We start from the raw sequence: 22,721 nt of genomic DNA on the forward strand, positions 1-22,721 counted from the left end.
AACTGCCTCTCACATAAATGGAAATGTGAGTTTGAGCAAGTGTCCCAATTCCAGCCATTCTTTCCTAGGGGCTAGTGATCTGTCAGTATTTACAGTTCAAATTCTTGACCTCTACCCTGGAACTATGGTAACCAGGCATTAAGTTCACTCTTCCCTTTGTTTATCTCATTTTTGGGAATACTGTCTGTGACAAAACTAAAACCTCAAGATATTCAGAGCAGCATTACTTAGAATTGCAACCACCAAAACTAGTAATATCCTTAAAACCCACCCACAAATTGATAAATAAGATTATATAAGTATGTGGAAAATTGTAAATAATAGAGTGATGGTGCAATAAGTAAACAATAAAATGGAATTAATATGTTGAGTGAAATCTATCCATAATCATTGGAATTTGAATAGGGTGAAAAGTGATGGGAAATGGTTGCTATATTAAGGTGTCGGTTGTTTTTTTCTCCTGAATCCTTTGCATATTAAAAATTATGACACTGCCCAGGGAAAAGGTCAGTAAGGCCTCCACACTCATACTTATTTATAAATATAGTAGATGGAGTGGGAGACTTTTGTATTTGTTGCTTACTTTTTATATTGGTGCCATCTTTCTTTCAGCTGAGGTTTGATACTCTGTCATCCTTCTAAAGTTTCTTTGCAGCTTTCAAATGCAAGAATTACTTGGTGACAACTGCGGGGCCTGGAACCTGGAGCTTTCCCAAAAGAGCTGGCTCTAAATTAACATTTCATGCTGCATACAAAGTTACTTCTGTTTCTCTAGCATGATGACTTGCCCTGAAGCCAGGAGAGGTAGCACAGGAATAAAAGGCAGGAAAGGCTGATAATGATTCAGAGGAAGCTTAGACCAGATTATTAGTCATGGTCTCTGTTCTGATGTGTTCATTTAATTCGCTCATCTATATATATAAAAGCCTAAGCGACTGGCCCACTGGCTGACCGCCCACCTGCTGGTAGCTATGATGCGCACTGACCACCAGGGGGCAGACGCTCAACACAGGAGCTGCCGAGCAACAGCAACTTTGCAAAGTGCCCTCTTGCACTCTGGGACCCCCTCGGGGGATGTCAAACTGCCAGTTTCGACCTGATCCCCGCAGGCCAGGCTGAGTGACCCCACCAGTGCACGAATCGATCACCGGGCCTCTAGTTTAAAATAATTCCCTTTGCCCAGCTGGTGTGGCTCAGTGGTTGCACATCGACTTATGAACCAGGAGGTCCCGGTTCGATTCCTGGTCAGGGCACATGCCCAGGTTGCAGGCTCGATCCTCAGTGTGGAGTGTGCCAATCAATGATTCTCTCTCATCACTGAGGTCTCTATCTCTCTCCCTCTCTGAAATCAATTAAAAAATATATTTAAAAAAGTAATTCCTTTCGAACATCTCATTCATTCATGCTCTTTTCCCAGGAGTAAGGCAATAATTTACTTACCTGATAATCAAAACTCCACAGAAGACCTCAATAGCAAAAATACAGCTGAAGCAATAATTATTTCAAATAAAAGTTGAATAATATTTTTAGATGATATAGTAATAGTATTCCCTTTAGTTTTTACAGCTTTACTGTATTTTTAATGAGGTACTTCTCTTCAGTATGTGTGTTCAAATATATGTGGCTATTGGAATTTATTTTCATCTACTTTTTTAAAAATGTAAGCAGGGAAAATGACTGCTGGTTCAGTGTGTGTTCCTCAGATCATACCACTGCGAGTGCCTCAGCCTGGAAAAGCCAACCATGAAATTGATAACAATACACTTGTGGAAATGAAATCAGGTAAAAATAAAACTTACTTGAAATGCTTTAAAATAACATGGTCATACTCTTTATGTTCATCTGGTTGTTGATTTTCTTCTTTGTATGTTTTCAATAACCAGGACCTTGAGAAGTTTATAAAACTTCCAAAATTTGCAACACTTATACTTGATGGTTTATAGAGTGGTGTATATTTAGATGGAAACGGTTAGCTTTGACAACCCTTTCATTTGTATAGGTACTTAATTGCAGCAATGCCTTGACTCACTTTGGCCAAGGTAAGATGTCCCAGTGCTACCCCAAATGTTCCCAGGATGCTCATTATTTTGCTGGGATAATAAATTTGATATACTGACACAGGCTCTCCACTCGTGTTGGAGCTTGAATCCTGGCTGTGACAACCTCTAGTAATTTTTGGTATATTAATTAGCCTTTCTGAGTCTCAGTTTCCTCATTGTAAGATAGTGATAATAAATATCTATTTAGAGCCATGGTGAGGATTAAATGAGTTGATGTGAGGTATGCAGGGTCTGGCATGTAATAATGCCAAAATAAATCTTAGCTGTTATTACAAAAATAAAATCAGCTATTATTACAAAAAATATTTTGTAATTATTATTACAAAAATAAATCTTAGCTATTATAACAAAAAAATAGTTCCTACTAATGCCAAAAGTGAGTATATGTATATATACACATATATACACATATACATATTTACATATGCATATGTATACTATAAGGACGAGGGAAAGTTTTATAGATAAAGCATATGAACAAATACTTGTTTAAAACAGACTGAGATTCCAATGTACTTTATTAAGTGTTATGCATAAAAATTATTTCTGTTTTTATGTTATGACCCTAGACCAAGAGTTCCAACTAAGAATATATTACATTATACTGTCTCCCTTTATCTTAAAAGCTAATATTATTTTTTAAATTTTCAAAGCAAAATACAAATTTTAATATATGTGCCCATGACTCATAGAAATTGAGTGTTTATTGACAAATGACGATATGAATAATAGGGTATCCAAATTCTCTAACGTTAAAAATGTCTCAAAAATAAAAGGTCCTATAATTCAGTAACAAAAAGAATAATAATAACCCAATAAAAAATGAACAAGGATGTGAAAGGACCTTCTATAGGAAAGGAAATATAAGTGTCTCATGTGAGAATATGCTTCTACCTACCCCTTCACCTGCTTGCTGAGCAGACCTTATCCCCTACTTTATTACTCCGTTGCACCTAATTACCATTGAACAGATTGTATATCATTTTTGTTTGTTTACTGTCTGTGTGTCCTTCCTAAAATGGAAGCTCCATGAGAGCAGGGACTTTGGTGACTGGGGTATCCTCAAGTGTCTAGAACAGTGTCTGCTACATAATAGGTACTTGGTAAGTATTTGTTGAAGGAACGAATGAATCTTACTCAAAATGTAAGAAATGTGAATTAAAACAACAAGATACTTTTTAAATTTTACCTAACAGGTTAGTAAAAATAAAATAATTGATAGCACACGATATGGGTGTGTGGGTAAGCAGGCACTTTCATGAATTGCTGGTAGCAGTGCAAGTTGTTTCAGCTTCTATGGGGCGAAGTTTGGCAATATTAACCAAAATTACAAATGCACATACCTTTTGACTCAACAGTGCTAGTTCTACATATTTTACAAATATACGTATAAAAAGAAGAGTTTTCAAGGTTATTCATTACAGTGTTTGTAATGGCAAAAGAAAGAAAAAGAAAACATTCATATGTCCATCTGTAGGGGATTGGTTAAATTGTGGTTCATCTCTATAAAGAGAGAATACAACACAGCCATAACAAAGACTGAGGTCACTCTTTATGTACCAGTATAGAACAATATACAAGATATATTGTTAAATGAAAAAAAGAAAGGTGTGGAACAGGGTATGATATACCACCTTTGTATAAAAAGAGTAAGTGAAATAAGAACACGTACATTTATGCTTGTATTGATATACAATATTTTTGAAAGGATAGTCAAGATCCCATTGATTGCCTGGGGCAGCTGATATTGGGAGTGGGAAGGAGAGCTTTAATTGTCTGTCATTTTTTGATATTTTGAATCTAGATTTATATTAATTTATTACTTTTATAAATTTTCTAAGGTTGTAGGAATGAATCATTTACTAGTCCAAGTATAAAAGCATTTCTTAAGCAATACTAAAAAATAATAATAATGAAAAAATAGCTCTTGCTTTCTAAATGGCTGTTCTAGTTTTAAAATTAGACCCCTACTCTATTTGAATTAATGCCCTATTAGAAATGTAGAATAGCATAGTGGTTCAAGAGTATGGGCTATGGATTCAACTTACCAAGAGTCAAATCACAACTCTGCTGTTAACCTCTCTGGGACTCAAGTTTCCTCAACTATAAAGTGGGTATAAAATAGGGCTTACCTAATGGGATTGTACAGATGAAATGAGCTTATTCATGTAAGGCACAGTGCTTAGCATAGAGAAGGAGCTCAATTATTGTTATTGGTATTCATTTCTACAATATATTTAAAAAGCTCATTAAATAACGGACCCATTGGCATTATTCAGGGACTTGGTACTTTAATGCTAATCGCAGTTATCCTGTTTTGGGTTTTTCAGATACCCCAGATGTCAGCATATATTATACCTTGGATGGCAGTAAGCCTGAATTTTTAAAGAGAATTGGTTATGGTGAAAATACTACATTTAAGTATACAAAGCCTATTACTCTGCCTGATGGAAAAATACAAGTTAAAGCTATTGCAGTCTCTAAGTAAGTTAAGAGCCTGGTGATTAAAATAACTTTATACTATAATGATGTTTTAATTTTATTTCTTTCTTTCAGTAGGAATTAGTGCTGGACTAGAAAGGCATAAAAGAAAAATTATTTTAATTTCGGCATATATCTGTAACTTTTGTCATCTGCTGAGGTATACTGTAAAGTGCAGAAATCATGAGAGTACAGCTTAATGAAGTGCTATGTGTATTAATAATATTCTGTTTTTATTTTGAATTCTATATTGGAATTTCAGGAACCTTTTCAGGGTTTGGGACCTCTAAAGAGATTCATCAGGCTCTAGAGAAAATACTGTTTTTAGTGGATATTTCTTTTATTCCCCAGGACATAGCCTACAACCACCATGATCATTCTGTTTTATGTTGTATTGATTTAGTTGGCCTTGAAAGCTACTGTCTCTTCCATTTGTGGATATTAGCTACTTTATTCCTTTCTTTCCTATTCAGTGACTTTTATCACTTTACCAATATGGAAACACATCTTAATTTGGAAACCTTGTGTTGTAGAGAAAAACTCAATTGCTTTGCAAGTCTGTGATAGGGGGATTATTTTGTGCAGCAAGACAGGTTTGGCCACATCTTTGGAACACTATTAGGCCCCAATTCAACAACTGGCTGGCCAAGGTACTGCTTTCAAAAAGATTATCAGGGCCAGAACCGGTTTGGCTCAGTGGATAGAGCATTAGCCTGCGGACTGAAAGGTCCCAGGTTCGATTCCGGTCGAGGGCATGTACCTGGGTTGCGGGCACATGCCCAGTAGGAGATGTGCAGGAGGCAGCTGGTCGATTTTTCTCTCATCGATGTTTCTGACTCTCTATCTCTCTCCCTTCCTCTCTGTAAAAAATCAATAAAATATATTAAAAAAAAAAAAAAGATTATCAGGGTTTCCTCTGGTGATTGAACTACTGCATGAGGAGAGTTACAAATTCTACACCAAAGATTGTTTTGGAATTTGATAATTTTTAAAAACAATAAAAATTAAATCAAACAAACCCCTAATACACATTATTCTTCTTTATTAAATATTGACATTTGTAGCTTTTTCCTACTTGTCAACTCACTTCTATCAAAACAAGTCTTCTTAATTATCTTTAAAAATTGACAAGCTAGCTCTAGCCAGTTTGGCTCAGTGGATAGAGGGTCGGTCTGCGGACTGAAGGGTCCCAGGTTCAATTCCAGTCAATGGTACATGCCCGGGTTGTGGGCTCGATCCCTAGTAGAGGGTGTGCAGTGATTCTCTCTCATCATTGATGTTTCTATCTCTCTCTCATCATTGATGTTTCTATCTCTCTCCCTCTCCCTTCCTCTCTGACATCAATAAAAATATTTTTTAAAAATTAACAAGCGCCGTGGCCGGTTTGGCTCAGTGGATAGAGCGTCGGCCTGTGGACTGAAGGGTCCCAGGTTCGATTCCGGTCAAGGGCATGTACCTTGGTTGTGGGCACATCCCCAGTGGGAAGTGTGCAAGAGGAGGCTGATCAATGTTTCTCTCCCTCTCTGTAAAAAATCAATAAAATATATTTTTTTAAAAATGAACAAGCTAAATAGTACTCCCATACCTAATGCTATAAGACAGGCTCCTTTGGAAGCTGCAGGTAGTAGTGAAATGCAGTATTAATATAATGGCAAATATATAGTTTGGAGGAATTAATAGAGCTTCTAAAGAGTCTAAAAAATAAAGTGTTTCTTTATGCTTCTTACCATCTTGCTCTGTGCCTGCTAATTGTTTATTCTGAAAGCAGTGTTAGTATTTCAGGTGTGTTCAGTTTAAAGAAAATATTTATATAAAAAATAGTTTGGGTTTCCTCACAAAAGAAAAATTAGTGCTTGTATACATTTGCGATAAAATAGTTCTTTCTGGAAATTACACTGCTTCATTCAAGTCTGTTTCTAGGTACTTAAAATAATTAGTTTCTTAATAAAGAGACAAAGGACGTTAGCCCTAGATGGTTTGGCTCAGTGGGTAGAGTGTCGGCCTATGGACCAAAGGGTCTTGGGTTCTATCCTGGTCAAGGGCCCATACATGGTTTGCAGGCTCCTCCCTGGCCTGGTCCGTGGTCGGGGCTTGTGCAGGAGGCAAACAATTGATGTTTCTCTCACATAGATATTTCTGTCTTTCCCTCTCTCTCCCACTCTCTCTAAAAATCAATGGGAAAATATCCTCCGATGAGGATTAAAAAAGAGAGAGACAAATTGTGGTCATGAAGTTTTGAATGATACAGGAAAATATTTATGATATAAGTGAAAAAATTAGGATAAAAATTATACTATATTATGTTCATACTTTAAAAATATAGAGAAAAAAGCAGAAGAAAACATGTCAACTTCAGCAGTCATTGCCTCTATAATATAGTATAATATAATAAAATATAGTATTGTGTATGTTTTTTAAAAAGTATATGTTTTTATTGATTATAGAGAGAAGGGAAAGGGGAGGGAGAGAGAGAGAGAGAGAGAGAGAGAGAGAGAGAGAGAGAGAGAGAGATTAGTTGCTTCCTGTACCCATCCCAACTGGGGATGGAATCTGCAACTTGGGTATATGCCCTGATTAGGGATGGAACCGACGACTTTTTGGTGCATGGGATGAGAAAGAAACATCGATCAGCTGCCTCCTGCACACTCCCTACTGGGGATGTGCCTGCAACCAAGGTACATGCCCTTGACCGGAATCGAACCCGGGACCCTTCAGTCTGCAGGCTGACATTCTATCCATTGAGCCAAACTGGTTAGGGCCACATGGTTTCTTGTTACTGGACCTTGAATGCCAGGTTCTTGAGTCTCAATGTCATAGAAATGTGCACTAAACTCAGTACAAGATCAAGCAGATCGTTTATTGAAAAGAGCTTGTGCACAGGGCAGTCAACCAGAAAAGAGAAGTTGAGCTTCCTGAGGTTTCTTGTGGAATGCTCATATAAGGGCCAGGGGTGGGTGCAGGGTTTGGGAATGAGGATGTGGTCAGTTGTCCCATGATTGCCATCTGGTGGTTGATCCTGGGTAATCATAAGATGTTTTCCATGGTCAGTGGACCACTCAGTGGTCCTGTACAAAACAACCATTTTGCAGAACATGATATTAAGGAAGAATGTTTTTTACAATCTTTTCTTTAAGGATGTGGTTAGATTAATTTGATACTGAAAGCAAGGAGTCATAGTCAGGCCTCTAAGATGGATTTTTTCAGTCAAGATGGAGTCCAGCCCAGCGTGAACCCATGCTCCAAGAGGTCACTGGTACAGTTCCCAGTCAGGGCACATGCCCGGGTTGTGGACTTGATCCCCACTGTTTCATCATGATGTTTTGTCTCTCCCTCTGCCTTCCTCTCTGAAATCAATAAAAATATATATTTAAAAAAATAGTGTTAGGTGAGTTGCTGGTGCTCAGAATAAATCACCATCAGTTTTTAGTTATGGGCACCTCTACATGGCTTTCTTATGGAACTTCTTTTGCATCAAAGAGGAACAAGATTAATTGTAAAATATTATGAATAAATTGGAAACATGGTAGCATTTGAGGAATAGCAGTTTAAATCTACCACAGCAACATATATTACGCTATCTACAGGAAAATTCCCTTGAGTCACATGGAATGATATACAGATAACATGATTCTTTGTTTTAGAATAGTTTGAGACTTGAAGTATAAAATCTTTATGGTCAGTATGGTAGATAGTCTCCAAAAATTAACCATGCTTCCCAGTGGTTGGTCCTATGACTTACTTTTGACCAATAGAATGTTTCAGAAATGATGCTGAGGCTAGATCACAAAGTGTAGCAGTTTCTGCTCTGTTATCTTGGAACATAAACACTGGGTGAAGCCAGCCACCATGTAGGAAGCCTGACTTCCATACTGTAAGGAAGGCCAAGCTAACCACCAAGGTGGGGGGGGGGGAGGGCAGGGGGGGAGGATGGAGAGAGGGAGGGAAGGAAGGAAGGAGGGAGGGAGAGAGAATTAGAATTGAAATCCTAGCCTAGGCTATGAGTATGAGGGAAGAGACCATTTTGGACATCCAGCCAAGTTGACCTTTCAGTTGACTCTCGCCCAGCCAATATCTGACTGCAATCACATGAGAGATTGCAGACAAGAGCTATCCAGCTGAGCCTGGTTAACTCACAGATTTGGGTTTTTTTTTTTTTATTAAATATATTTTATTGATTTTTTACAGAGAGGAAGGGAGAGAGATAGAGAGTTAGAAACATCGATGAGAGAGAAACATCGATCAGCTGCCTCCTGCACATCTCCCACTGGGGATGTGCCCGCAACCCAGGTACATGCCCTTGACCGGAATCGAACCTGGGACCTTTCAGTCCGCAGGCCGACGCTCTATCCACTGAGCCAAACCGGTTTTGGCACACAGATTTGTTTTAAAACAGTATGTTTTGGAGCAGTTCATTACAAAGCAATAGATCATCAAAATGAGAATAATGTAAAGAAAGACTATAGAAGTTATATTTTGATTTCTTCAATTTAAAATATACTAAATTTAGTAGCTAGACTAAGGGACTTCAATAGAGTTATCTTAATTGCTATCTGGCTTTTTTGGAATATTTGTGTAATACACAGACTTTTTCTTTTTAAAATAATTTTCAGAGACTGCAGACAGAGTGGCATTGTAACAAAGATGTTTCAGGTGGAATATGAACCACCAAATGCGGCCTCTTCAGAAGACAGTGTTGAAAACATTCTCGAAGAGTCTTCAAAGCAGGCAAGTAATGAGACTATAATACATTCAGATAGTCACCACATTCTTGGTTCCTCCTTTCTCAGTGGTCACATCTTCCCTTTCATTTCATCACCACAGTCATTCTCCCCACAACCCTGGTCATTATCAGCCATTGCAAAGTATCTTTGCTGATTTCCCCGCTTTGGTCCGCCTGTAGATTTTCCTACCTATCAGAATTGCCCATGTACTAGTGTCCTCAGTGACTCCCCCTTACCTATTGAAGTAACAAACCTTTAGGCTGGCATCCCAAAGGATCACTTTCTGTCCTAAGTCATCCTTTCTTGCTTTGTGACTCCCCTGCATATACTCCAGCCAAACTGAACTGTGTTTTCTGTATTCTATCACTGCTCCCCTAGCACCCAGGCCTTCTCCTTTTATAAAATGCTGTGAATATGTGATTACTTTGCTCCTTGTCTATCATCCCCTTGCACTGTAAGCTTCAAGGTGGCAGAGAGTACGTCTGCCGTACTCAATTCCTTGCACAGGGCCAGGTAGGAGAGGGCGGTGAGTGTATATTTGTTGAATAGATGCACCAGACTAGTAGAGAAGCCCTCAGTGTGTATAGCTTCCTGTTATGTTGAAATCTTCATTCCCAAGCAGCTGCAAAGCCTCACTTTGGGGAGTGAACGAGACCTATCTGCCGGGGTCCAACCCCAGCGGGTCCAGGGGTCCCCAAAGGTGTAGACGGAGTCGGCGAAGAAGGAATGACACGGAGACAACGTTCAGTTGATCAGCAGCCTAGCCAGGATCTCCAGCCAGGATCTCCAGCCAAGTTCTGGTCTCGATCTCCAGAGAGGTTCTGCTCAGGTTCTCCAGTCAGGTTCAGTCACCAGGTTCTAGTCAGGCTCTCCTGCCAATCTCCGCAGTCAGGTTCAGTCCAGGATCCCCTGCCATGCTCTCTCGCCAGGCTCCGCCTCCAGGCTCCGAGGCCAGTCCCTGTCCAGGATCCTCCGGCATGCTCTCGCCAGCGAAGTTCTTCTGTCTCTAGAGAATGTTCTGTGTAGGTTCTGTACCTATGCTCTGTCTCTCTTGGTCCTGTCTTCCAAGCCCTGTGTCTTGCTGTCTTGTTACATCTGTATTTATACCAGTTCATTTTAATCCTGTCAATCTCTATTACAAAGGTTAGGGCGTTTCTTATCTCCATTCCAGGGAGTAAAGATTATGTAGCTTAAGCATGATTGTTCATAGTTAAAGTGATTAATTACCCGCCTGGCACTTAGTTGAGGGGTTTTATTCCCTCCCTAACTTCAGGGGAAAATCCCTACCTGGGGATTCAACCTTTCTCGGAGAGGTGACCTTGGTTAAAACACAGCGCCAAGAAGGTGAGCAAACATATTAAGAACCATATGCCATATATGCCAGGTCCCTTGAAACAGCAAGGATGGACCGGCTCCCGGCACCTATCTAAAAATGACTTTTGAAACTTCAGACCCTGTGTTGTTGGCCTCAGTGAGATAGATCCAAGGATCAGAATACGGGCCAAACCATGGGAAGGCAGTCAACTAAAGAGTCTGGCACAGAGGTCGTGTTGGGGGTGACATAAAGTTTTCTGGGGAATCCCTTCAGCCCAACAGTGGTCCAGAGGCCAGAGGGGAGGCTGTGGAACCAAAGCAGTGGGTGTCGGTAGAACATGGGTCTCAAGTATGATCAGGGAAGGGATCTGCACAGGGCAGGGTCAGCCAGCAGAGGCTGAGCCTACATGTGTCAGCAGGTGCACAGGTTTGGTCAAGCATAAGAGACTGAGTCCATGGAGAAGAAAGCCCAGAGAGGAGTGTTAAGGACTGTATGTGGGCAGGTACTGTATGTAAGTCCTATCTTGGTCTGACCCCACCCCGTCTTTGCTCCCTGGATTTGGTAGTTCCCTGGTCATTATCAGACTCCCATGATGGCAACATCCTGCCTATGTGTGCTGCTACCTGCCTCTCATCTTGACCACTTGATCTGGTGGGGCTTATGCTGCCAGCCAAGCAGCTCAGATACAAAGCTGTGTATTTCCAGAGTAAGGTGAGGCAGAAGTCACTTTGTAAATCCTTTCAAGTAAGAAGTATACGCTATGACACTGCCTCTACCATGTGACTTAATGTTCACATTCTAAAGTGGGCCTAATTAAGAGACTAACATGCAATGTTTTCATTCCTAGGAATTGAAAAATGGATTTGTTGCACCAAAACCAAGGAAGAAATCTAAGAATGTTGAACATAAACCTGGTTGGAATGTTAACCATAGACATCTAGGTATGACATGAGAGGATGAGGTTAACATTTAGTTTTCTAAACCCCAAACAGGTTCATAACTTACTTTGTCTGCAGAAGGGTTGGAATAAGAAATACTGGAACAGTAAAGCCATAATTTGAATTTTAATGCTATCCAAGCTAATGGCTTATCCAGGAGGGCTAACCTAGGAGTCCAACAAAGTCAGGTTTATGACTCCTTGCAACACACAAGAGGATCCATGGGGTGTATCACCAAACAAAGGAAAAGATAGTAGAGGGTTTGGGGTGTGGGGAGCCAGCACGGCCATGGCATACTCAGCCCCAACGTGCCTTATGTGCCATGCCAGCTCAGCCAAGGGTGATCCTGGGGGGGACGGGGGCGGGGGCGGTGAAAGGATTGAGGAAAGACAGACAAGAGAATGAAAGCTGGGTTTCATCAGGGAGACAGTTTGTGTGAAATGGAAATGAAAGCAGAGTGTTTGAAAGGCTCAAAGCACAACCTGGATAAATGTGAAGTGGTCATTATCTGGTGTGGGCTGCCTAAGGGAACCAGTATTCTCTTATCTTGGAAACAACAAAGATAAATGTGACGTTGTGCTCAGAAACCCTTCTCTGAAGCTCTGCACCAAGTTGGAAATTAAGGCTGCTTGTCCATGTCGAAGTAACTTAGGTCCTCAGGCAAGAGTCAGATGTTTCATTCTTACTGAGATGCTTTGAAACACCAGTTTCTGAAAACCTGATTTCTAGAGAAGTTTCTTGGCAGGTAAGAAACAATGTCACTCAAAGGGAGTGCTCTTAGGACATTTTACTGCTGCACTGTGTTCTGGGGAGAAATATTTCCTTATAAACTTGCAGTTGGATTTATCTATTTTTCTAGCCTGATGTGAAATGTTTTGGAATGTAGCTGGGCAGATTTTAATTTTCTTAGTCTGGGCTAATCTTTTCTTTCTCAGTGCTAATTCAACTGAGTGGGGTCATCTTTATGTAGCTGCTACTTTAAAGAAAGGCTGTGATGACAGTGGTCCCTTATAAAAAGTTTTGCAACTATGAAGACATTCGCATGATTATATATATAATTACAGTTGTTCACAGAACGATGTTTTTGATGTATTTGTATACCTCGAGGTAGGTGAAAGAACTAAGTCTAAAACATTGAAAGATCTTTGCTTTTCAGACAGCCACCTGGAAAGGCCCCCTTACCGTGAAGAATCGGTTTCTAGACCACCCAGAAACCCACCCCAGGTAACTTCTAAGGAAAATCTTTGGAGTACTGAATACCTACTGCCTTTTTAATGTTTCCTGTGAAATACTTTGAGGTAGTGTTTCTCAGCCTTTCACCATGTGCCAGGAACTGTTTCAGAGCTGAGACACTGTCTTTGATAAGAAAGCCTCCTGTACTCATGGAACTTATATGTTATTGGGGGTGGGGGTAGGAAGATAATAAATATGTAAATAAACAAAAAATTTTAAGTTGGGATAAATATAATGAAAAAGGTAACACTGGATAATGGAATAGAGCAGTGGTTTTCAAAGTGTGGATCTCACAGACCAGTAGCATCAATATCACGTGGGAGCAAATTTTCAGCCCTGGCTGGTTTGGAACAGTGGGTAGAGCATCGGACTGAAGGGTCCTGGGTTCAATTCCGGTCAGGGGCAGGCACATGCCCGGTTGTAGGCTCAGTCCCCAGTGGAGGTGGGGGCAGCGTGCAGGAGGCAGCTGATCAATGATTCTCTCTCATCATGATGTTTCTATCTCTCTCTTCCTTTTCCTTCCTCCCTCTCTGAAATCAATAAAAAAATAAAAATAAAAAAAAATGCAAATTTTCAGGCCCCTCCCCAGGTCTACTGATTTAGGGACTTGGGAAGTGGGCCCACTAATCTGTTTTAATTAGCCCTTTTTCTGATACACACTCAAGTTTGAGAACCACTTGGATAGAGAATGACCATGAAGGAAGGACAGTATTCTAATTCAGGGTAATAAGAGAGGGCTTCCCTGAAAATATGACATTTGAATTGAGCCTTCAAAATGAACAGAAGCCAACCCTGTAAAGATCTTGGCAGCAGTAATAGCAAGTACAGAAAAGGGGGGATTGCAAGGAGGCTGGTGTGGAGAGCAAGGTAAGAGATGGGGTGCGAGAAGTAGACTGGGGCCGGAGCATGGAGAACTGTGGTTCTCAGACATCACTGCTCACGAGAATCACCTGAGGGTTTCAAACCAATCCCAGGAAGCCAACCTCAGGAATTCTGATTTAATTGGTCTGATATGGGGTTTGGGCATGGTTTTATTTTTAAAATTCACCCACAAGTGATTCTAATGGGAAGGCATGATTGGGAATAGCAGATGCTATGGGTGAGTCCCATTGTAAGGAGTTTGATTTTCTAATTATAAAGGGAATTCATTTGGATGGTAAGACATGATCTTATTTACATTTAAAAGAAGAGAAGGGGGCTCTGGCCAGTGTGGCTCAGTTGGTTGAGCTTCGTCTCATACACTGAGAGGTCGCCAGTTTGATTCCTGGTCAGGGCACATGACCGACTTGCAGGCTCAATCCCCAGCAGAAGGCAGCCCATCAATATTTCTATCTCTCTCTCCCTCTCCCTTCCTCTCTTTCTCAAATCAATTTTGAATAAAATTTAAAAAAAAGAAAGAAGAGGAGAGCAATAAAAGTTTTTTTCTTTGGCCATAGTATGGAGATTGGGCTGCAGAGGAATCAGAGGAGAGTATCATTTGGGAGAAATGAGAGATGAAGGTGGTTTCTACCAAGGTTGTGCAAGTGGTGATCATAGGAGGCAGTGGGAATCCAGGGTTTTGGAGATAGAGCTGGCAGGTTTGGCTGAGGGATTAGATAGGTAAGATGAGGGGAAAGGAAGAGTCAAGAGTGACTCTCAAGGTTCTGCCCTGAGCATCTGGAGGTGATGGTATCATTAATGGAGAGAAAGATGAGGGAGGAGCAGGTGTTCAAAGACTCATTAGAAATTCGAGTGGAGGCCCTGGCCAGGTAGCTCAGTCAGTTAGAGCATCATCTTGATATGCCAAGGTTATGGGTTCGATTTCTCATTAGGGCAAACCAAGAAGCAACAATGAATGCATAAATAAGTGGAACAATAAATCTATCTCCCTCTCTCTTAAATTAAAAAAATTCAAATGGAGGTGTTAAATACACTGTTGGCCATGCAAGTTCAAACCCGGGGTAGAGTCCAGGCCTAGAAATACATATATGTGGAAATATTTAGTATACCAGAGTGGGCAAAAGTAGGTTTACAGTTGTTCATATGAAAAATACAATAATTAATAAATAAGGCTGTGCAGAAAAAGAAGATAGCACAAGACAAAATCCTTGACTTTAGAGGTTGAGTAGAAGAGGAAGAGCCTGAGAAGTAGGAAGAAAGCAAAACAAACAAACATAGAAAGCCAGGAGAAGAAAGGGTTTTGGAAGAAGACAGTAGTCATCTATGTCAAATGTTACTGGGATTCAAATTAGACAAGCACAGGGACTTGCCCATTGGATTTAAACAAGATGGAGGTGATTTATAATAGAAATAAAAGCTATATCAATACATTTTTACCATATAATACAAGAAAGATGCCCTTATACTAGTGGCCATCTACTACTACTGTTATAGCAATTTGATTTTTCAATGTTTATAAAATCCAAGTTAGAATTTTGGCATCTAAATGCAACCCAAGAGTTCTTGCTCTCTCTTCCTCCAATCTGAGCCCTAGGTAGAGCATATATGGAGTCACATTTTTTATACAGCCTGCTTCTTATGTACCCATGATTCCAAGTCTGTTCACACTTATAATCTATAATAATAAAAGTGTAATATGCTAATTATACCAGACAGCTGAATGACCTTCTGGACGCCATTCTAGACATCCTTCCAGATGAAGCCGCTGCAGCAGGGGCCGAGGCAGAGGTGGTTCGGGGCGAACAGGCAGAGTGGTTAGGGGTGATCAGGCAGGCAGGCAGAGTGGTTAGGGGTGATCAGGCAGGCAGGTGAGTGGTTAGGGGTGATCAGGCAGGCAGGTGAGTGGTTAGGGGTGATCAGGCAGGCAGGCAGAGGCAGTTAGGGGTGATCAGGCAGGCAGACAGGCAAGCAGTTAGGAGCCAGCAGTCCTGGATTATAAGAGGGATGTCCAACTGCCGGTTTAGGCCCGATCCCACAGTGGGATTGGACCTAAACCAGCAGTCAGACATCCCCCGAGGAGTCCCAGATTGTGAGAGGGTGCAGCCCGGGCTGAGGGACCACCCCTCACCCCCGTGCATGAATTTTGTGCACCGGGCCTCTAGTTCTATATAATGAAAGCCTAATATGCTAAGTGTCCAGTTGTCTGGTCATTTGTTCAACCAATCAAAGCGTAATATGCTAATGATATGCCACTCAACTGCTCACTATGGTGTGCACTGACCACCAGGGGGCAGGCAGTTGACTGATTGACCAGTTGCTAAGATGTGCACTGACCACCAGGGGGTAGACACTCCAACCTGTAGGTTAGCTTGCTGCTGGGGTCCAGCCAATTGGAACTGAGAGAGATGGGCCCGAGATGCCCTGGAGCTCTCCCTTGGTCCCTCCCTGGCTGGCCAATCTCCCATGTCCCTCCCAGCCCTGATCATGCTCCGGTGGGGTCCCTTGGCCTGGCCTGCATCCTCTCACAATCCAGGATCCCTCAGGGGATGTCGGAGAGCCGGTTTTGGCCGGATCCCGCAGGCCAGGCTGAGGGATGCCACTGGTGCATGAATTCATGCACTGAGCCTCTAGTCAAGTATAAAATTAAAAAGCATGAAAACCCTTAGAAGGAGAACCAAGATGGCGGCATAGGTTAACGCCGGAGTTTGCTGCTTTGAACAACTACTTCAAAAGTGAAACCAAAAAACGGAAGGGACATCACCCAGAACCACAGGAACGCTGGCTGAGTGGAAGTCCTACAACTAGGAGGAAAGAGAAACGCATACGGACACTCAGAGGAGGCGCAGTGCTGAAGTCAAATTCTGAGGTGCGGAGTGCGCAGAGCGGGCTGGCGGAGAAGGGCGCGGTTGGCGTTTTCAATCGGGAGGGAGTCGCAGACTCTGAGCACCAGATCTGGGCGAGTCTTTAGGGACCCAGACTCAAACGGGAGAAGCGGGACTGTCTGGCTTCGGTCAGGGCGAGTGCAGCTTTCTCTCCGAGCTTTGCAGCAGGTGCTGGGACTCGGAGAGGCAGAGCCCCTGGGGACAGGACTGAGAGGCGCCATAACTGCTCTCTCCGGCCCACCCTGTTGATCCTGTGCGACCCGCCCCGCCCAAGCCCTGCACAGAGGCATTTGCCGGATAGCCTCAGGCAAAGGCTAGATTAGCACCTCCCTAGAGGACAGAAGTTCTCTCACTGCTGACACAGCTGATTCTCATAGCCACTTGGCCTGGAGGTCAAACCCTCCCTGGAATTAGCTACAACAATCAAGATTTATCTATAAGACTGCGAACAAAGACCACTAGGGGGTGCACCAAGGAAGCATAACAAAATGCGGAGACAAAGAAACAGGACAAAATTGTCAATGGAAGAAATAGAGTTCAGAACCACACTTTTAAGGTCTCTCAAGAACTGTTTAGAAGCTGCCGATAAACTTAATGAGATCTACACGAAAACTAATAAGACCCTCAATCTTATATTGGGGAACCAACTAGAAATTAAGCACACACGGACTGAAATAACGAATATTATACAGACGCCCGACAGCAGACCAGAGGAGCGCAAGAATCAAGTCAATGATTTGAAATGCGAGGAAGCAAAAAACATCCAACCGGAAAAGCAAATTGAAAAAAGAATCCAAAAATGCGAGGATAGTGTAAGGAGCCTCTGGGACAGCTTCAAGCGTACCAACATCAGAATTATAGGGGTTCCAGAAGATGAGAGAGAGCAAGATATTGAAAACCTATTTGAAGAAATAATGACAGAAAACTTCCCCCACCTGGTGAAAGAAATGGACTTACAGGTCCAAGAAGCTCGGAGAACCCCAAACAAAAGGAATCCAAAGAGGACCACACCAAGACACATCATAATTAAAATGCCAAGAGCAAAAGATAAAGAGAGAATCTTAAAAACAGCAAGAGAAAGAAACTCAGTTACCTACAAGGGAATACCCATACGACTGTCAGCTGATTTCTCAACAGAAACTTTGCAGGCCAGAAGGGAGTGGCAAGAAATATTCAAAGTGATGAATACCAAGAACCTACAACCAAGATTACTTTATCCAGCAAAGCTATCATTCAGAATTGAAGGTCAGATAAAGAGCTTCACAGATAAGGAAAAGCTAAAGGAGTTCATCACCACCAAACCAGGATTATATGAAATGCTGAAAGGTATCCTTTAAGAAGAGGAAGAGGAAGAAAAAGGTAAAGATACAAATTATGAACAACAAATATGCATCTATCAACAAGTGAATCTAAGAATCAAGTGAATAAATAATCTGATGAACAGAATGAACTGTTGATTATAATAGAATCAGGGACATAGAAAGGGAATGGACTGACTATTCTTGGGGGGGAAAGGGGTGTGGGAGATGTGGGAAGAGACTGGACAAAAATCGTGCACCTATGGATGAGGACAGTGGGTGGGGAGTGAGGGCGGAGGGTGGGGCGGGAACTGGGAGGAGGGGAGTTATGGGGGGAAAAAAGAGGAACAAATGTAATAATCTGAACAATAAAGATTTAATTAAAAAAAAAAAAAAAGCATGTTTTCTGCCCAGCCGGCGTGGCTCAGTGGTTGAGCGTCGACCTATGACTTGTTAGATTTCCAGTCAGGGCATATGCTTAGGTTGCAGGCTCGATCCCCAGTGTGTCGCTAAAAAGCATGTTTTCCAAACCTGGTTGAACATCAGGAACACCTGTGGGTAACTATATATATTTATATATACAGACTAGAGGCCTGGTGCATGAAAATTTGTGCACTGGGGGGGGGGGTCCCTTAGCCCGCCTGCCCCTTCTCACAGTCTGGGAGCCCTCAGGGGATGTCCTACTTATGGGGGAGGCAACCGGGCTGATCAGGAGAAGGCGATGCTCCCATCATGCCTCTGCTGCAGCCACTGCTGGCTACCGTGGCTGCCTGAGCCTTGGACCTGCCCTGGCAGCAGCAGCCACCATCCGTGGCTTGCCTGAGCCTCAGGCAGCCACTGTGGCTTTGTCCGTAAGGACATCTGGAAGGATGTCCAGAAGACGTCTGTCCTAATTAGCATATTACCCTTTTATTAGTATAGATTCTCAGCTATTCCTCCTGAAATTCTTCTAGATAATCTGATTTCATAAGCCTGGATGGATTCCATGGAGGACTTTGATGATCAGTCCAGTTGGAGAATCACTGGCCTAGAAGACTTATCTCAAGGTTAAGCCCTTTCCTTCACTTCCAATTTCTAGTGCCGTGGTGTGACTCAGCCAGAACCCCTGGCTTCTTTCTTCTCCCCACCCACTCTGGTTTCTAGGGATCAAGCTCACAACCCGAGCATGTGCCCTTGACCAGAATCAAACCCAGACCTTTCAGTCCGCAGGTTGCTCTGTCTACTGAACCAAAGCAGCTATGGCCTCAGTCTGTCTTTATCCATCATGATGCAGGCTTGGTCCCCAGTAGGGGGCATGCAGGAGGCAGCCAATCAATGAGTCATCATTGATGTTTCTATCTCCCTCTCCCTTCTTCTCTGAAATCAATAAAAATATATTTTAAAAAAACGACAGACTGGGAAACTATTCCAAATTAAAGGAGACAAAGGAGACATGACAGCTGAATGAAAGTCTGATACTAGACTGAATCCTCACCAGGAAAAATAGAGTTGCGAAGACATTATTGGCACAATTAATAAAATTTAAATAAAGATCTGTGGGTTAGGTAATAGTATGACGTCACTTAATTTTTCTGGTTTTGATAATTCTGTTGAGTAAGAGGGCATCCTTGTTCATAGGAAATGCACACTGAAGTATTTCGAGACAGGGCATCATGACTGCAGCTCATTCTCCATGGTAGAAAGAGAGAGAGAGAGAGAGAGAGAGAGAGAGAGAGAGAGAGCGCAGTTGGGCAAAATGTTAACATGAACAGTTGGTTATACTGGCTATACAGGAGTTATTTGTATAATCCTTGCAACTTTTCTGTAAGTTTGAAATTATCAAAAGAAAATTTTATAAGAATAAAATAAAACAGGATAATAGTACTCAAATCATAAGGTCATTGTGAAGTGTCAAGGAGAAAATGGCTACAAAAATGGCCAGGCACATTTTACTACTGTCAGACCCTCAATAATTGTTAGCTTCTTTCCTTCATGTTCCTTCTCCAAACTTCTTTCTGTCCCATTCTCCTACCACTTGAACATACAGATCACATAAAACCACCTGAGTCCCAGGATAGGCCATGTGCTATAATATCTATCCTAGCCCCCTCCTGGCATCAAGCACAGTACCTGGTACAAAGTGAATGCTTAAATAAGTATGTCGAAGTGAGTTAAATGTTTGTGGATAACAGCAGAAAGTTGCTGCATTTATTCTTTAGGTGAGTCCTTTTGAGTTTCCTAGGGATATAATCTTTGAGAAAATAGAGCTAACTTAGGTTTAAATACTGAAATCGGGTCCGTCTGATGGTAAATTCAGATATCTTTTCTTGTAAATTTATGGTTTTTTGTGTTTTTGTTAATCCTCACCCAAGGATATTTTTTCCATTGATTTTTTTAGAGAAAGAATGAGGGAGAAAAGGGGGTGGGGGAAAGGGGGGGGGGGGAGAAAGAGAGAGAGAGAGAGAGAGAGAGAGAGAGAGAGAGAGAAACATCAATGTGAGGGAGATACATGGATTGGTTGCCTCCCACATGTATCACAACCAGAGCTGGGGATGAACCTGCAAGCCAGGTACATGCCCTTGACCAAGAATTGAACCCCCGACCCTTCAGTGTGCAGGCCCCACACTCTAACCACTCTGAGCCACACCAGCCAGGCCTAAACTTACGTTTTTAATGTAATATACATATATGATTATGACTAACACTTTAATTTTTTAATGGTGGGTACTGGGATAATCATTAACTATGACTTCCCCAATCTTGATTTTTGAAGGGTGGATGCTGGATGTAAGACAAAATATTACAATTTGTAGTGAAATTTTACTATACCACAGCTTTTACCAAGATTCTGTTATATTCTTACTTTTAGTTCCCTAGTTTTGCACACATAACTGGACATCCGAGTTTGACAGCCACAGAGATCATGAGAATTCAAAGGGAGACAGACTTTCTCAAGTAAGTAATCTCATTCTCTTTACTGTTTCTTAAATCCTTCTACGACACATTATGGTCAAAAAGAATTTAAGGATGGAACATAATGGTGTTTGCCTACCCCTAACTGTGTTTTATTAAATTTTTACAGATTTTAAAGGCATAATTGGCATACAGTAAACTGCATTTATTTAATGAGTACAATTGACATATGAATATAACTCTGAAACTATCACCACAGTAAGAAAATAAACAAATCTATTATCTCCAAAAGTGTGTACCCTTTTGAAATTTCTCTCCTGTGCCTTTCCTTATCCCCAGGCAACTGTTGATCTGCTTCTTGTCACTGTAGCTTAGTTTGCATTTCATTCCATATGTAACTAGAATGTTTCTGTATGTACTTTTATTTTTTGCCAGCTTCTTTAACTCAGCTTAATTATTTTGAGATTTGTCCATGTTTTGCATGTATTAAACATTTTTTTCTTTTTATGGTTGACATGATTATAGATGTTTCCATTCCCCCCCACCCCACCCCTTTGCCTGCCTGGTCATCATCCCACTGTTGTGTAGTTTATGGGTTATGCATATATATTCTTTAGCTAATCCTTTCACCTTCTTTCATCCAGTACCCCCTTCCTCCTTATCCCTGATAGCTATCAGTCTATTCCATGTATCCATGCCTCTGTTTCTATTTTGTTCATCAGTTTATTTTGTTCATTAGATTCTACATATAAGTGAGATCATATGGTATTTGTCTTTCTCTGACTGGCTTATTTCACTCAGCATAATAATCTCCAGGTCCATCCATGCTGTCACAAAGGGTAAGAGTTCCTTCTTTTTTACAGCCACATACTATTCCATTGTGTAAATGTACCACAACTTTTTTATCCACTCATCTACCGATGGGCATTATGCTGTTTCCAGATCTTGGCTATTGTAGATAAGGCTGCTGTGAACACAGAAGTGCATATATTCTTTTGAATTGGTGTTTCAGAATTCTTAGGATATATTCTCAGAAATGGGATACAGGGTCAAAAGGCAGTTCTATTTTTAATTTTTTGAGAAAGCTCCATGCTATTTTCTACAGTGGCTGCACCAGTCTGCATTCCCACCAACCAGGGTTCCCTTTTCTCCACATCCTCACCAGCACTTTGTTGTTTGTTGACTTATTGATGGTAGCCATTCTAACAGGTGTGAGGTGATATCTCATTGTAGTTTTAATTTGCATCTCTCAGATGATTAGTGACATTCAACATTTTTTCATATATTTATTGGCCATCTGTGTGTCCTCTTTGGAGAAGTGTCTAGTAAGATCCTTTGCCATTTTTTTTTTTTTTTTTTTTTGTGGGGCGGGTGGGAAGCGAGTGTAGTTGAAGGGAAGTGGCGCTGAGGTCAAGGGGGGAGTGTAGCGGAGCCAGGGGGGTGGCCGGCAGTGAGGGGGTACCCTGATGGAGAATGGGGGTGGAAGTGAGAATGGCTGGGAGGATAGTGGGGACCAGGGGCCCAATGGCCCACGTGGGTGGGGTGCAATGGGCCTGCCCTTTTTTTTTTTTTTTCTTACAGAGAGGAAGGGAGAGGGATAGAGAGCTAGAAACATCGATGAAACATCGATCGGCTGCCTCCTGCATACCCCCCACTGGGGATGTGCCCGCAACCAAGGTACATGCCCTTGACCGGAATCGAACCCAGGACCCCTGAGTCCACAGGCCGACGCTCTATCCACCGAGCCAAACCGGTTAGGGCCTGCCCTTTTTTTTTTAATTGGATTGTTTGCCTTCCTGGTGTTAAGTTGTATAAGTTCTTTATATAGTTTGGAAATTAACCCCTTATCAGATATATCATTGGCTAATATAGTCTCCTTATTGTGGGTTCCCTTTTCATTTTATTGATGGTTTCTTTTGCTATGCAGAAGCTTTTTAGTTCTATGTAAGTCCCATTTGTTTATTTTTTTTCTTGTATTTCCCTTGCCCTAGGAAACATATCAGCAAGAATATTACTATAAAA

General features: G+C 41.5%; 1 protein-coding gene across 1 annotated transcript in view; it reads left to right on the top strand.

The window, feature by feature from the left end:
* The first annotated feature begins 1,658 nt into the window (after window positions 1–1,658).
* DZANK1 (double zinc ribbon and ankyrin repeat domains 1) overlaps window positions 1,659–22,721 on the top strand; it is a 60,427-nt gene continuing 39,364 nt past the window's right edge. Inside the window, exons 1-6 of the mRNA XM_059705459.1 lie at window positions 1,659–1,782; window positions 4,391–4,544; window positions 9,152–9,266; window positions 11,425–11,518; window positions 12,672–12,739; window positions 20,656–20,741. Of these exons, the coding sequence (XP_059561442.1) occupies window positions 1,674–1,782; window positions 4,391–4,544; window positions 9,152–9,266; window positions 11,425–11,518; window positions 12,672–12,739; window positions 20,656–20,741 (626 nt within the window). The 5' untranslated portion in view covers window positions 1,659–1,673. The remainder of the gene's footprint in view (window positions 1,783–4,390; window positions 4,545–9,151; window positions 9,267–11,424; window positions 11,519–12,671; window positions 12,740–20,655; window positions 20,742–22,721) is intronic.

Source organism: Myotis daubentonii, chromosome 8 (assembly GCF_963259705.1).
Source record: "Myotis daubentonii chromosome 8, mMyoDau2.1, whole genome shotgun sequence".
Classification (NCBI taxonomy): domain Eukaryota; kingdom Metazoa; phylum Chordata; class Mammalia; order Chiroptera; family Vespertilionidae; genus Myotis; species Myotis daubentonii.